This window comes from Sarcophilus harrisii, chromosome 1 (assembly GCF_902635505.1).
Source record: "Sarcophilus harrisii chromosome 1, mSarHar1.11, whole genome shotgun sequence".
In the NCBI taxonomy this organism is placed as follows: Eukaryota; Metazoa; Chordata; class Mammalia; order Dasyuromorphia; family Dasyuridae; genus Sarcophilus; species Sarcophilus harrisii.
The window spans coordinates 122,689,632-122,706,984 of record NC_045426.1 but is presented as its reverse complement, the minus strand read 5'-3'; the positions used below and the strand labels follow the sequence as shown (position 1 = coordinate 122,706,984).

General features: G+C 37.5%; 1 protein-coding gene across 7 annotated transcripts in view; it reads right to left on the bottom strand.

Annotated features, from left to right (window-relative positions):
- The window catches only part of IL4R (interleukin 4 receptor), a 47,223-nt gene that overhangs the window by 15,983 nt on the left and 13,887 nt on the right, over positions 1-17,353 (bottom strand). For 3 of the 7 annotated variants that reach the window (XM_012543336.3, XM_012543335.3, XM_012543334.3), the window contains 4 exons: positions 11,241-11,344; positions 7,475-7,616; positions 1,686-1,858; positions 219-373 (listed from right to left, as the gene is read on the bottom strand). In XM_012543336.3, coding sequence (XP_012398790.1) covers positions 219-373; positions 1,686-1,858; positions 7,475-7,616; positions 11,241-11,310 — 540 coding nt within the window. In that variant the 5' untranslated portion in view covers positions 11,311-11,344. Of the gene's footprint in view, positions 1-218; positions 374-1,369; positions 1,549-1,685; positions 1,859-7,474; positions 7,617-11,240; positions 11,345-15,946; positions 16,027-17,353 lie in introns of those variants that run through there. The other 4 variants (XM_023497891.2, XM_023497890.2, XM_012543338.3 and 1 more) reach the window with 3 other exon arrangements.

The following is a 17,353-nucleotide window of genomic DNA, read 5'->3' as shown; positions in this document are numbered from 1 at the left end:
CTTTGGCAATGGATTTGCCCTAGGTCTTGTAGCTAGACTTGAACTTAAGTCTTCTGATTCTTAGGCCAGTACTTTCCCCACTATCCTAAAGATGATCTTGATTCTGAAAAGCTGACCCAATATGGATGTCCTTTGGAAGCCCTTGAAGTGTTATATGCCACTTGAACAAAAGAACGTATCTGGGCAGAAATAATGCCTAAAGTTTCAGGGTAACTTACAGTTGTAGTATCTTTTTTTTTCTGAATTTCAACCATATATTGGAGTTCCTCAATCAGGAAGTGATCTGGAGGGTAATTATTGTCCCAAGTCAGGAAGAAGACATCTTTTGAAGTTCCTTGAGAGTAGATGAGATTTCTTGGCGCTCTTGGTTTTACTGTCAGGAAAATGGTGCTCATTAGTTAACTCTATCCACTAGATCAGTAAGAGGGAAGTACGGGAATGGGGGTACTTGGGCTATGCCCAAGAGAGCATAGCCAGAAGGAGCATCAGGGATTCTGCCTTCCCAAGGGCTCTGGGCACTAAGCTGGGTTCAGTAAAATATTACTGACCACATTGTCACTGAGAAGCTTCACAAATCTCCACAAATGAGGATCAGAAATCTCCATTCTGTATTTTAAACTCTCCCCTTAACCTCTCTGACTGAATGGCTCATTATCAATCATACTTCAGCTGGTTACCAGTTCCTCAATTATATTGCTGGAGATTTTCAAAGATTGCAGAGAAGTGCCCTAATACTTCCATTTGTCTGTTCCCTCATTCACATACTCTATAGCTAGAAGTACCTTGGAAAAAAAGTTCCACTAAAGACTAAATAAGGTATTTGATCCTAAAATTCAGAAGTTGGAAGTTCCCAAGAACAAACAATTTGCAAATGGCATTCAGGAATAAATTCTTCACCTGCCCTAACTCCCTAATTTTATGGTTGAGGAAGCTGATGCCTAACAAAGGAAGCAACTGATCCATTTAGTGACCAAAGAGCTGGGATTTGTCACCAAATCTAGTGTTCTTTTTCTTCTCTTAGAAGACATAGAATCATAGTGTTGTAAAAGATCTTAAATGCCATTTTGTCTAGCTACCTCACTTTACAGATCAGGAAACTGAGGACTGGAGATGTTAGCTGGGATTAAAACCCAGGCCCAAATCTACCTGTATCCCTTTAACCACAAAGAAACAAGAAAGGAGCTGTTTGTATCAAAATGGGAAAACTGTATGTGAATCAACCATTTTTCTACACCTGCTCCAAAATGGAAAATGTAGTCCTTTGTCCATAGTCATATTTCCTTATAAATAGAATCTTTGCCTAATAATCTCCAAATTTAGTTAGAAAATAAGAGCATGCAAAAATGTCAAGCATTTCAAGAACACTCACAAGGAATTCATATTTGGGCTGGTTTTCCTCTTGGTCCAGAGAACAGTTTTTGACTCAATGGCTCTGAGTCCTGTTTTTTAATCTTTTCCATCATATCATCAATCATTCGAAGAAAGCAAATTTAGAGATCATCTTGACCATCATCCATTCTCCATCCCACCCTCACCAGATTAACGTGGCTACAGGCAGAAATCAGAACACATTTTTCACTTTGCCTAGGAAAGATGTCTAGGCCAAAGCGGGTGATTTAAAGAACAAAAGGAAGGAAGGGAATTATCCAGGGACTGCCCTCACCTCCCTCCCCACCTATAATCACCATTTTGAGAAGGTAAGAAGTTTTGTTCTTCCCACAGGACCTGTGTATCAGACTGAATCTGCAGGAGGTACTCATCTGCATTTACAAAGTTGTCCACCTTGCTTTGACATACACACTCCAGGGATAAGGTGGCTTTGTTCTCTCTCTTGCTCTTAGGAGTACATCTTGGAAATCTGTAAATCACATGATTAAGTAGTCAGGTCATCTTAAATCATCTGAGTACAGACTGCTGCAAGGCAGAGAATCAGCCTCCTCCCTGACCTTGTGGGAAGGAAGACAATGTGGCTCAGTGGGAAGAGTAGGGGCCGAGTTCAGATTCTATTGAAGATCCTTATATCCTGTGTGATCTTGGACAAATCCCTTGACCTCCCTGAGTCTTAGTTTCTTTATCTGTCAAATAAGAGAGTAAGTTTTTTTTGAGTTCTGATTCTATGATCCTGTGATCTATAACCCTCTTGTTTTATGGAAAGTTAAAAAAAGAAACCAAGGCTTCCTGTTTGTTCCCAAGAACAAACAATTTGCAAATGGCATTCAGGAATAAAATCCAGGACCTCACATGTGTTTCCCTAATATGAGTCACATTCCTATGTCCGTAATCCCACCAGTTACTTATGTTAAGCTATTTAAAGCAGTTTCCTGCTTAGGAAGTCAAAAAGGAGGGTGAATCTATTTAGTCAACTCTAGCTACACTTCACATTCCACCTGGGCCATCTTCTTCTCATCTACTTTGCCACTGTGAGTTTACTCCCTGTCTTTCCACCCTTTGTACCCGTTCCTCCCACTGCTTTCCAGCTCTGGTCCCATAACCAAATCTATACTTGTCACAGCCAACAGAAAGGGTTTAGTAATCAACTCCCCCAAGGTGTTCCTTTGACTCCTCAACTCATGACATCCCTTTCTCTAGTTATCACTCTTTAATGTATATTGTCTTTGCATATTAGAATACAAATTCCTTTAGAATAGGTACAGTTTTGCTTTTGTATGTGTATTACTAGTACTTAGCACAGTGCTTAGGACACCTTAAGTTTTTAATAAATGTTATCTCATTTATTTATTCATTTACTCACCCTGGCTATTTCCCACATGCTGAAAATAAGAAGTATATTCGAGTTTATTTAGGATGTCTGTGTCTTCCATCTATGTCATTTGGGCTGCCTTGGGAAATGACAAAGACTGGGGCATTCTTATTCAGTTACTAAAAGAATTTATCAGAGTTTGACATAACTTGAGTAACTGTTAACTGAAAACTGATAGCATCCTTCACTTCTTCCCTCATTCTGGTTCCCTCAAACCCTTAGTCTTAGGGTGTTTTCAGTTAAGACTTTTGTCTTCTCTGATAAAATGTGCCATGATAAAAGACTGCTTTCTACATTATTGGTCTGTTTTGGGGGCAGCCAGATGGCACAATAGACAGAGCTGGCCTGGAGTCAGGAAGCCCAAGTTCTAATGTGATATTAGAAACCAGCAGTTACCCTGGGCAAGACCCTTAAGACCTTTGTCTGCTTTAAGTTTCCTCAACTGTAAAATGAGAATAATAACAGTAGGTACCTCACAGAGTTATTGTAAGGGTAATATGATATAATATTTGTAGTGCACTTTGCATAGTGCCTGGTATACAGTAGAGGCTTAAATCTTGTCCCTCATCCCTTTAGTGAAAGCACCTCAGTCCCTAAAGAGCTGGAATGATGTAGGGCAGGATATTACATTAGTGATAATTAGCCTTTAATTGAGCTCCACAATAATCCTAGGTGTGTCTGGTCAACACCTGTGTTTGGAGAGTAAATAAAGAAAGCTTTATAGCTAGCGTAAAAACACATATGTAATCTTTCCAATATGTAATCTTTCCACTAAGAACTCTTTCTAATTGAAGCAGGGTTGTTCAGTGTAAAGAGACCCAACAGACTTTGTGAAAAGACCCAACGGACTTGAGTTCAAATTCCACATTGGATGCTTATTATTTGTGTGACCTCAGTTTCCCCATCTATTAAAAGATGGGATTGAACCAGATTGCCTTGGAGGGCCCTTCTAACCCTAGCTTTATGGCACATACACAAAAAGGCGATGATGCATCCCTGAAAAAAAAACCATTGTCTATTTCAGAAGCCATACTCAACACACCAACACATTCTAAACAAACAGATTTTTGACCCAGAAAACATGTGCCTATCTGCCTTTGCCAGAATGTGGATGTCTGTTCTTGTTACAGTTATTATTGCAATCACTGCCACAGGCTATACCACCGTTAGAATGAGTCTACATTGGGAGGCAGAAGACATGTGTTTGAGTCTCAACAGGACTACATAAATCTAGTTATGTGATCTTGAGCAAATGATTTAACTCTTCTGGGCCACAGGTTCCTAAAGTGTAAAAATTAAGGAGGTCATCCTTAAATGCTTTCAAAGCACCGTTCTTGACTAAATGATTGATAAGTTTCCTTTCAATTCAATTCAACTCAACATTTATTAAGCACAAACATAGACAAGGCTGCACCTTATGAGGTGCTTGGAATTCAGACAGCAGAATCTCTGCCTTCAAAATACTTATAGTAATGGAGAGATATGCATGTGCACAAATAAATAAGATGAGACAGAATGTGACAGGTGTAAACAAAAGTCAGGTAGGGGCAGCTAGGTGGTACAGTATAGAGCAACAGCCTTGAAGTCAGGAGGACTTGAGTTCAAATCTGATCTCAGGCACTTAACACTTCCTGGCTGGGTGACCCTGGGCAAGTTACTTAACCCCAATTGCCTCAGCAAAAAAAAAAAAAAAAAAAAGAAAAAAAAAAGAAAATCCAGGTAAAGTCTTATAAAAATTCAAAGACAGAGAGATACATTTCAACCTGACACATGTGTGTGTTTGTGTGTGTGTGTGTGTGTGTGCGTGTGTGTGTGCATGTGTGTGTGTGTGTGTAAATCATAAAAGACTCCATCCAGCATATGGCATCTCATTTGACCCTTAAAGGAAGAAGGGGCTTCAAAAAAGTGGTGATAGGGGAAAGGAACATATGCTCAGAATGAGGCTGGTATGAACAAAGACACAACAGCAGAGAGGACCAAATGAGAATGGGAAAAGGAGAATGGTCCAATAAGGGATTAGGATGAAATAAGGAATTGGGTTGAAAAGTTGTTGGCAGGAATTGGACCAATGCATTTCATGGTGTTGTTGCCACTGATAGTCATGGAATCCAAATACTTGGGTTTTAGTCTTTGGTAGCTTTACGGAAAACAATACAGACATTTAATAAACTTTGAACTGAAAAGCATTATGTGACATTCAGCTCCCTTACATCTAAGATTCTTGACCTTGGGAAATGTTCACCTCTCCAGGAAATAAAGAGGTTGGATTAGATGGTATATGGGTTCCCTTTCAATTCTAGAGCTATAGTTCTGTGATTCCCACAGGTCCTATATGAATGCATAAATTTTACTCAGTTTACATCTATTACTATGTGTCACATATACACAATAATGTTCTAAAAATGGGAATGTTGTTGTTGAGTCTTATCTAACTCTTTGTGACCCCATTTGGGATTTTCTTGGCAAAAATACTGGAGTTGTTTGCTATTTCTTTCTCTAGCTCCTTTTACAGATGAGGAAACGGAGGCAAACAGGGTTAAGTGGCTTGTACAGGGTCACACCACTAGTTAAGTATCTGAGGCTAGATTTGAACTCGGGGAAATGAATCTTTCTGATTCTAGGCCCAGGTGTTTTATCTATTGCACTTAAGTTACCCTTGCAGCCCTAAAAATGAGAATACTTCTTACATTACCTGACAGGACTATTGTAAGAAAAGTGTTTGTAAGCTTTGAAGCACTACAAAACTGTGAACTGTTATTATTATTGTTGTTGTCCCATCAAAAAAATCATGTAATAAAGTAGCTGTAAACACTCTTACCATTAAGGAGATGAGAGTCCCACTGTAATGTGCCCACTTTCTGGGCACTGGAAGATATAACAAGTTGAAGAGCATTCAGGAGGGGGTGACATGGATAGTCAATGACCTAAAAGTCATGCTGTATACTCTTTCATACACTATCCAATGGGGTAGCTGTGTCACCTGATTTTGTTTAACTTTTTTCTATTATTATAAATGGGATAGGAGATTTTATGGCGTAGAAATTTATTGAGAAATGGATATATTAAAATGACAACACTCTCCAGTATCTCTGCTGAGAAAACCCCAAATTGGATCATGAAGAGTCAGACATGACTGAAAAAACAAAGAACTGAACTATCTTAAAAAATCAACAATCCATTAAAATTTTCACTGGAAAAATTATAACAACAAAAAAGATCATGCCATATTAAAGGGCTCTCAGGTTCAAAAGGAAGGGATTAAGTGACTTCTTCTTAGATAGGGGCAAAGAGCAGAAGTAAGAGAAACAGAGGAAAGGTGTGAAGAGCCAGATTTAGACTGGATGTATGGAAAACCTCCCTAAAGATTAGAGCTTCCTGGTCATCATTTTCAAATTGTACTACCTACCTTCCTGCAACCAGGGAGGACACCATTTTGAACTTGTCACTGGAACCATCTTGGGCTTAGCAAAGTGAGTTTTTGGCATCTCTTTCCCAGAACCAGGCTTCTATCTCACTTTGGGTCACCATTTCTAAAGCATGATTTTCCTCTGGCCATCCTCCTGATCCACCATTTGTTCTCCTCTCACTAGAACTTTGCCCTCAGAACCATCCTAGGGTTCCTAATTCATTTCTCTTTCTCTCTCCCCACTCCACAGTATAGCTACCTTCCCCCATATTAGCTCCTTAAGGACAAGGACTATTCCCAATTCTTAGCATGATGCTTTACACAGTAAATACTAAATCAGTGCTTCCTTCATCCTTTTCCCCAAACTGTTGTCCAAAAATGGAATGTTTCAAAAAGAAGAGGCTTCCCCCTCATAAAGGGAATTCTTGTTTAGTTATGGATTAGACGAGATGGTCTCCAAGGTCCCTGACAGCTCTGCTTATCATCTCACTGAGGGTCATTAGCTGTTGAGGTTGTGCTGTCCATTCCTTCTTTCTCTCCTTTGGAACAATGCAGATTTCACATAGTGGAAGTAAGCTAGGACTAAATGTTCAAAGCCAGGGGCTTTCAGAGATGAATTTGTACAGAGCGACATCATTCTGCATAATGCAAAGCAGGGAAGAGGGGTCTGAGCAGGTACTGAATGAACTTTGTGTAAGCTGGATCTCATAGAGAAGTGTGGGAGTAGAGGTAAGGAACAGTATGAAGGGAGGACAGCATGGGGCTCTGTCAAATTTAAAGCTCTTTAATTAAGTCTCAGCTATTATTATCCATAGGTCATAGACCTAGAGATGAACTGGCCTTCAAAGGCCATTAAGCCTAACTCTTTCATTTCATGGATTTGGTCTACAGAGGCTGTCAGCAAACTACAAATCTGGCTCCCTACTCATTTTTGTAGGCCCCCAGTTAAGAATAGATTTTATATTTTAAAATATAATAAACTTTATCTTAAAATATGAAAACCATCTTTAGTTCTGAATCCATAGGAAAACAGATAATATAGTTTGCTGACCCCAAATTACAAAATTGACAAGAAAAGAGACTTTTCCAGAGTCACAGAAGAGGTAATTGATAGAAATGTATCACACCTTTTTTGTGTTTGGATTGGTATTACTTCAATCACTCCTACTAGACTGGGGCAGGGGCCTTGTTTTATTTAAATTCTTACTCCCTTACTCCTAGCAAAGGGTCACAAACATAGCAGCTGTTTAATAAAAGCTGAATGTTGAATGTTGTTGAACTGTTTGTACCTTCCTGGGTTCACTTACATTGAATTGTCGTTCTTCCGTTCATAATACAGCCAGATTTCAGAACTGCAATTGATGAGTCTGTTCATCTTCCATTCACAGCTAATCAGTGTGTCATAGTCACAGGAGCAGTTGACACTCAAGACCTTCAAGTCTGCCCTTGCTAAAAAGAATAAGAAAAATCTCCATTAACTGAGAGACTTGAACAAAAGAAAGATATATCTTCGAGGACCTGCCAGGGATTTATCCAAACAGATAATTTGTCTTCTAGAGCAAATTTTATAAAATGTCAGAGGCTAGAAAAAGAACTTAGAGCTTAGAATAAGGAATATACTATCTACAATTATCCTAATAGTATGGGGAGTTAGAAGAAAGCTTCAAATACTAAATGAAGAGCTAAACAGGTCTTTGGAACCTAAAACAGAAATTGTTAGAATTGGAAGAGATTTTAGAGCTACCCATTCCAACCCTCTCATTTTTCAGATGGAGAAACTGAGGTTGAGAGAGGGAAAATAACTCACCCAAGAAAACTCAGCTGACCAATGTCAAAGCCAGGAAAAGAATGTTTTTTGATAACCAAATCAGTGTTCTTCCCAGAACATGAAGAGGTGTAATTCTTCTAATTTAGGAAATGCTAGTCAGACTCTTTCAGTCTTTTCTTAAATTAAACAAAGTCTTAGACCAAAGAAATAAACAAAGTAAAAAAACAAAACAAAACAAAACACCCAAAAAACCCTAGTGATGGGAAACCAGAATCCATTTTTAGATCCCTTAAGATATCTATGTAAATTAGCAGAAGCCCACAGGCCTGAACCTAGGGGAAGGGGAAGAAAGTTGGACTAGATCAAAGAAAAACTGGTATATAGCCAAATGGGAGTTTTAATGAAAAATGAATACAAAATGTTGTGAAAAAATATAGTCAAAATTATTTAACTAGGATCTCTTAACCTAGGACCTCTGAACTCTTTTTTTAGTTTGTTTTAAGATTTTGAGAACTATAATTCAGTATAATTAGTTCCCTTTGTAATCCCAACATATTTTACCTTATGCATTATAGAAATATTACTTTTGAAAAGGGCTCCCTAGGTTTCTCCGGGCTGCCAATGGGATGCATAATTAAAAAGAAAAATAAAGTTAATAACCCTTTATCTAATCCAACCCACTCATTTCATAGGCAAGAATACTGAAGCTCAGAGAGAGGATGAGACCTGCCCAACTTGCCCAATTGGCAACATAACCAGTTGGTAGCAGGACTGGAGTTAGAGCTTGGGCCTTCCTGCCTCTTTTTCTATCAGACTACACTGCCCCCACATTGAAGACACAATCTGTACCCCGGTTCCGACTTTTGGCACTCCCACTTTTAAGACTCCTAAACCACAACTTTGGGATTGATTGGTATCCCATGGAGGTGGTCAGCTCTCTTTGGGAACCCATCGACAAGGATGCCAAAGAATACCTACTGAAAGAAATCAGGCTGTGGTCTCCTCTGCAAAACTCATGAAAATAAAGAAAAGTGACTGAGACCCATCAAAAGTGGATCTTTTCTTGAAAGATGTTCATGGACAATAACATCCTATATGCATGTCACTGTAAGGTTTACAAAATGCTTTTCTCAGAACCATCCTAGTTAGCATTGCAAAAACTGCCTTCTTCATTTAGTAGATGCCAAAAGACTCAGACACTTGCTCAAGATTAAATGACTATTAAGTTGGGACCAGGATATGATGCTGGGTATCTCAAGTCCAGAACTCTTCCCAACCACACCAACCTGCTTCAAAATAAGGCACCCAACTTGTTCTGCTAAATGAGAACAATGACTGGAAAATGACAAATTGAGGTTTGATATCAGGAATGAAATTTTGTATTTTGATATGCAATGGAAATATACAGTATGAATTCAAATTATTCAACCACATCATAGGAAACATCATTCACACTAATAGGGAGCTAACTGTAATTGGTCTTCTTTGGAATCTTATCCATTGTTCTATGTGTTTAAAAACATTATTCTGAACAAGAGATAGAGGCAATTATAGAAGATAAAACAGATAACTAATGGCATGAAATTGAAAAGCTTAGTTAATGTACTTAGTATAAAAAAGAAGCACAAATCGGGGAAAAATCTTTGCATCAAATTTTCTGATACAGGTTTAGTGTTCAAGAAATATTAACATATGCATATACATGGTGTCTCAAAAAATTTTAGGATACTCTGTATAAGTTTAAAATTCATTCTTTAATAAATAAATAGTCAAATGGTATAAACTAATTGCAAATTTCAAGTTACTATATGAAAGAATGCTCCAAAACACTAATAGGACAGGGGTTTTGTCTTATTCTGAACAGAAATGAGTATCTAATAATAGAAATAAGAATCAAAACAACTCTGATGTTTCATTTCAAATCCTGCAAATCGGCAAAGATGACAAAAGATGAGAATTGTTAATGTGGGAAAAGTTGTAGGGAGATAGATACATTGTTGCATTTCTGATGGAGTTGTGAATCAGTACAATCATTTTCCAAGACAACTTAGAATTATAAGAATAAGATAACTAAAATGTCCTTATGCTTTAACCTGGAGATTTCATTATTAGAATTATACTCCAAGGAGGCCATTGATAAAAATAATGTTCCCACAGGTCCCAGAATATTTATAGCAGGTCTTTTTATGATATCAAAGAATTGACAATAAAGTAGATGCCAATAAATTTAGAACTGTTAAAATAAATTGTGGTTCATGAATGTGTTAGAATATAAATGTTAAGATGGCAACAACAATATTATATGATTATCAATTCTGATGGACATGACTCTTTTCAACAAAGATGATTAAGGCCCATTCCAATGATCTTGTGATAAAGAGAACCATCTACACCCAGAGAGAGAACTGTGGGAACTGAATGTGGATCACAACATAGCATTTTCACTCTTTTTGTTGTTGTTTGCTTACTTTTTGTTTTCTTACTCATTTTCTTTCCTTTTTGATCTGATTTTTCTTATGCAGCAAGATAATTGTATAAATATGTTTACATATATTGGATTTAACCTATATTTTAACATGTATAACATATATTGTATTGCTTGCCATGTAGGGGAGGGATGGGGGGAAGGAGGGGAAATGTGGAACACAAGGTTATGCAAGGGCCAGTGTTGAAAAATTATCTGTCCATATGTTTTGAAAATAAAAAACTTTAATAAAAAAAAAAACAATGTAAGTGTAAGATATGGGTTGAATAAGATGGCCACTGAGGTCCATTCCGACTCTCAAATTCTTTGATTTTGTGAACTAAAAACTTTTTTTTTTTTTTTTGAGGGAAGAGGTTCAAACTTTACTGAATGCCTATAAAACTGTGTTGAAGCACCTGCCATAATGCCTCACACAGGTGGGCACCTCAGATGCCTCTATCACTTCTTACCTGGGTGTAGTCCATGAACCCATATAGAATTGTTCTTTCTGTCCTGGTACCCAGAGGCAGTTAGGTGGTATAAGGCATTGCATGCCCAATTTAGAGCTAGACAACAAAACCTAGCTCTGAATTCTGCCTCAGACACTTTTTACCTATGGGACTCAGTTCAAATGACTTAATCTTGTGGGCCCTTAGTTTCTTCATCAGTAAAATAAGTGGGATTGGGTTAAATGGTTCCAAAGTCCCTTCTAGTCCTAGTTCCATTATCCTGTGAACTTCTCTGGGTTTTAATTTCCTAATTGCAAATGAAAGAGTTGAATGAAATTGTCACTCTTAGTTGTAGATCTGTCAGCTTGGATTAAGTAACATTAACAACTTACTGGGCCATCCTGCCCACAACAGGAAGAGGCACCACCAGGCAAACACCAGAGCAGAGAGGGGCAGGCCCATGGGATGTTCCTTTAGGTGACTATCAGATCTGCACCTGTCAAGATAAAACAATACTCCTATTAATACCTAAACTGTCCAGGACAGTACATGCCCTGAATCAAAAGGACAAAGCAAATAGAGGGGAGCTGTGTGAATGAGAAGAGAGAGGAAGAAGAAAGTGGAGAACATCATTAAAGGCATCATGCAGAATGACATTTCAGCTGTCTAAAAGGTGAGGAAATGTGAGGAATAAATACCCAAGCTCTTCACCTTTTATCTCTCATCACATTTTAGACAAGTGAGGAGAAGCATGCATAAAGTCACTATTCTCTGACTAAATTGACAACGAACACAGCTACATTTTGAATGGATGGGTGGTAAATGTCAGTAAAAAAAGCAGATAGATTAGAAAAGTTTATGGTATATTTTACAAAGAACACAAGGTTGCATTAGAGGAATTTAAAAAACTATGTTCTGTGTTCAGAAAATCCATTAACATCCATTAGACAGTCTGTGAAATATTTAGAATCATTAAATCCTAAATGTGAAAGGGAACTTGGGAAGGGGGGAAAGAAAGCCAGTTAATTTTAACTGCTCACTTTTACAGATGAAGAAACAGAAAGAAACCCAAAGAGTTAATTTTAGTAATAGTGATAGGGTTGGGGCTAGGATTCAGGATCTGTAACTCAATCTAGATACCCTTCTCCCTCTAGGCCTAGCTAATGAACACAAACTTCACTTGAACATCTCTGGCTACACCAAGGGAAGATTTATTGGAGATGTGATCTTTGTCTTCAAATATTTAGAAGAGTGATTAGACTATTTGCTGCTTAGTCCCTTAGGAGAGACCCTGGACCAAAGAGTTGGAAGTTACAGGGAGGCAGAAGTGAGTTTGATAGAAGGAAATGCTTTATAAGTTTCCCAGCACTCAATGATTATCAAGCTACAGATCTGGCAGGGCTACCGCCCAGGTATGCCTTAGTCAGGGCTCCTCCTCTTTCAGTAAATAAGATAAGAAATTTCCTTGACTGTAGTCAATTCTTTCATAAGGTATCTATTTACCTAGTCCTGAGGCAACTAAGGCAATGGATAGAGTGCTATACCTGTAGTCAGGAGGACATGAGCAAAATTCTATCTCAGATACTTACTAACTGTGTGACTCTGGGCAGTTCCTTCAGATTACTTGACTGTAAAGTGGGATAAGAATAGCGGGTTCTTTGCAAGATTGTTGTAAGAATCAAGTGAGATAATTGTGTGTGTGTGTGTGTGTGTGTGTGTGTGTGTGTGTTTTTAAGGCATTTGGCACATATATTTATTTTCTTCCCTTTACCTCCCCTACTTATTGGTTTCATTGGACTTGGTTTTTTTTTGTTGTTGTTGCTGTTGTTGTTGTTGTTCTGCATCTAACATTGGCTTAAGTGTCACTTTTCTAAAGAAGTTCACACATAATCCAGGATTATTAGCCTTTTTTATTTCATGGACTCTTTTAGCTATCTGGTAAAATCAATGGACCTCTTTATCAGAATAATGTTCTTAAATGCATAAAATAAAATACTTAAGATTACAAAGAAAATCAATTATGTTGAAAATAGTTAATAAAACTTTTTCTTAAAAAAAGTTCAGGATAGCTAAATATGGAAATGCATTACATGACTACATGAGTATATCAAATTGCTTCCATTCTTGAAAGCAGAAGGAAGGGAGGGAGAGAATTTAGAACTCAAAATTTAAAAGAAAAAATGTTAATCATTTTACATGTAATTGGGGGAGAGTAAATAAAACCATTCAAGGACTCAAAGTTAAAAACTCTTAGTAGACAGTAGAGGGAAGAAGGAGTTTTATTAGGATATGAAAATTGAGAATTGGGGGACAAAAGTGAGGAATACAATCCTACAGATTGGTTGGGGAGGAGATGGATTCCTCACCAGTAGTTGGAAGGAATGGGATATACCCTCAGCCTCATGATCCTTTAAGGGGGATAAGCTGAGGTGACTCAATTGTACCCATATTAGACTATTTTTTATACCAAGTTGCATTGGGGCAGCTAGCATACTGGAATTAGAGTCACTAAGGAACTGACTGAATTCTAGCTCATAAGCTTACTAGCTTTGTAACCATCAAAATAACTCACTTTAACATTCTGGGATCTTGGTTTCCTCATTTGAAAAATGAGGTTTGGTGGACCTAATTGCTTCTAAGTTTCCCTCCAGCTCAACATTTGTGAACTTATGAACCAGCCCCTCACAGTTCTCAGCACTTGCCCCAGCCCGAAACATAATTTTTCTTAGTTAGAAGTTGGGATTCCAAAATGCTGATCTTAAGAGAGAGCCAATTTTTCTTTACTAGGACTAGTTAGGCCCATTTACAACTCTAGGATTCTTGGATTACTCTCACTCTTTTTCTTTAGCTTCTAGTACACAGGAGACACTTAAATGCTTGTTAATAGAATGGAACCAGCCCTTATATCCTCCATTACTTTGTCCATTCAGAGGCTACAAAGGACCACAGGCCTACTGGTTGAGGAATAATTTGATGGATAATTCTCTGCCTTCCATTACTAGTTGACTATCCATCTTGGCTCCCACTGAGGAATAATCAGATGCAATGAAGCTTTGATTAAGGGGGAGAAAGGACTCGTTTTTTTAAAAAATAGCTCAGAGAATCTAAAGAACTACCTAAACATTTGATCTCATTACCATTCACAATACAGTATAACTCAACAAATATTTATTGAGTGATTTCTGTGCTTGTTGGAGATACAAAGATTAGATAAATCATGGTCTCTACAATCAAGGAAGGTAATCTAGAAGGGTGATAGAAACTGAGATAACTATAGTAGTTACTATTACAGGATAAGATCATTGGGTTAGAAGGAGGGAGAGGGCTTCCTGAAAGAAAAGGCATGTGGTTTCAACTTCAAAGGATACCTCAGAATTTAAAGGGGGAGGAAAGATAGTTTAGGTTTTGGTAATTGCCTCAACTTCTAATTCTCCTTTTCTTTTCATAGTCAATCCTTTGCTAAATTTTGTGTTCTGTCTCAAGCTTCTCTCTACTCTAATCTATCCTTCATGCAATTTGTCAAATTAATCTTCCTAAAGCACAAGTCTGATCATGTAACACTCTCACTTGATAAATCCCAGTGACTCTCTCAATCTTTTTCTGGGCTTTTAAAATCTGCCTCCAACCTACCTTTTAAGGATTATGACACATTGCTCCCTTTTATGCCCTCTGCCTTCCAGTCAACTTGGCCTCTTCCTCATCCTGCTTAGATAAATAACATTCATTCTCCCATCTCCACACTGTTTCATCTGTCACTCCTGGAATGCATTCCCTCTATCTCAACTCACAGAATGTTTAATTTCCTTCAAAATTCAGTTCAACTGTTGCAACCTACAAAGAACCTACTGTGATTCCCCACCCCACTTCCAGTTTTTAGTGCCCTTACTCTAGAAGTAACTTTTCCTTTTTTGTTGTTCAGTTGTTTTTCGGACTTGTCCAACTCTTAGTAACAACATTGGGGTTTTCTTGGCAAAGATACTGGAGTGGTTTGCCATTTCCTTCTATAGCTCATTTTACAGACAAAGAAACAGAGGTAGACACAGTTAAGTGACTTGTCCAGGGTCACACACTAGTAAGTGTCTGAGGCTGAATATGAATCCAGAAGCTGAGTTCCTGGCTCGAGGCCTAGTACTCTATCCACTGTGCCATCCAGCACCCCATCTTTTTTTCTACTTTGTATATATTTTATATTTAATTTTCTGTGTTATTTCCCCTATTAGAATGCAAATTCTAATGAGGGTGGGACTGTTATGTTATTGTCTTTGTAGCTGTTTTCTAATAGAATACCTGGCACAGAGTAAGCATTTAATAAATAACTGCAGAATGAGTGAATGAACAAAAGTTTGTATATAGAAATGATATTCCATAGCATGTTGTCCACCTACATCCTGATACAGGCATTCTAAAACTAAGCTCTATAAATCTATTTGTTTTTAGTAGACATTTTGATAATATAACAGATTCATTTGTAATTCTCTGTATTTTATTTTATGCATTTAAAACATTATTCTGAGAAGAGGTCTCTAGGCTTCCCCAGATTGGTCAAAGGGTCCAGGACATACAAAGAAGTTAAGGACACCTGCTTTAATGTTTCCTCAAAATTTGCCATTTGTATCTTATTTTTAAGGATATATTCTTGAACTAAAGCTTTTGATTTTTAAAAAATTAAGTTTTTACATTTTAAAAATTGTTTTTAAATTTTAAAATTGTTTTAGTTTCTCTAATTTGAGCAATGAAAATAGTGTCTTAATATTTACTTTAAAAAAATTCCTCAAGAGGACATCCTAATGAAATTGATGATTGTGGAGGGCTTCTTTAAGGCTCTGAAGTATACAGTAAGAAAACCAGCAGATGCCACATCTGCTTCAGAACTTAGATTTAAGTTTGTAAGCCTTACTAGCCCTGAGTGTGTGTGTGTGTGTGTGTGTGTTTTTCAGGTGAGAAACAGGAGCACTTGTAACTTTCCACATTCAAGTAAAAGTGAGAGAGGTAGGAAGGACAGCAGCAGTAGTAGCTGAGGTGCCAAAGAAGATAGCAGCTCAAAGAGATGGTGGCAGGACTGATAAGTCACTGGAAACAACACATTTCACTGACTTACCAGGTTGCTAGTTTGGGGACCAAAGTGAATCATCTTTGCCTCGGAGGCAGGCAGCAATGGCTTGGTTACAAAAGTTCATTCTGGGGAGGGGGAAAAGGTGGCTTACCAGAATTGTGATGAGCAACAGTACTTTGTAACTGGTATTCCAAGAAACACAAAAGTATTTGGCAAGGCTCCACCCACAGAAACTCATGAAGCAATGAGAAGGAGAAGCCAACCCCCACCCAGCACCATATGCTTTCAGGGAAGAAAGCAAAGCAAATTTTATTTTATCTTGGATCATTTCCTTTCTAAAAATGAACCCTTGGGAGAGGCTGCTCCTGGAGACAATGGAATTGGATTAATTAAGAAGCATTCAGCAACAGGCAATAGATTGACCTAATGATACAGGTTTGGGATTTTAGAAAAAGAATCTTGGAGATTTATACAATGTGACCATTTTACACAAAGGGGGAACTTGAGATCTAGAAATGTCATGCATCAAGATTCAAATTCCTCCAAATTCTAAGCTCTTTCCATTAATCTGATCCCTGTGGAAAGAAAGCCATGACTCTTCAGTTTTAGTCTTTTTGGGACTATCTCAGGTCTACTCTAAAGGAAGTTTACCCTTTGGTTCTTAGAACTTACAGCCCCATGTATGGGAATCTTTGAGGAGAAGTTTGGGCTGGGCCAGGCTTCTAAAGCTACTAATGACCCATTAATCTTGTTGCTAGAAACCACTTCCTTTCCACATGTTTGTTTAGATTCAAATAGTAGGGTGAAACATGAGCAGGAGAAGTCTAGAATGGAGGGAAACAGTCTTGTAGATAAAATAATGCATAGAGGAAAAGGAGAAGACTTAGTCCAAGTCTTGCACATAGTAGGTGCTTAATAAAGGGTTTTGGAATTCAGTTAAAAAAAAAAAGATTATTAACTTTGTTTAAAAGTGTGAACACTTGATTTTAAAGTTGAGATAAGAAATGATAACAATTTTTAAAAAATCTAATCTTTGTGCACAGAAAGAAAATATTTAAAGATCCCATTAAGCATTTATCTAAGAGGCAGATTTTAAGCTTCCAATAAAATAGGAAAAGAAAAAAAAGATATGTGAATGAATTGTTCATATCCTAATTCACATTTCTCTAGAATTTTCAGGTTTACCAAACACTATGAGGTAAGAAGTATAAAAATTATTATCCCCATTTTATAGGTGAGAAAACTGAAGCCCAAGATTTTAAACGTCTATGCATCAGCAAGATAATTTTATAATTACGTTTATACATATTAGATTTAACATATATTTTAACATGTATAACATATATTGGATTACTTGCCATCTGGGGGGGGAATGAGAGGAAAATTTGGAACACAAGGCTATGCAAGGATCAATATTTTAAAAAATTATCATGCATATGTTTTATAAATAAA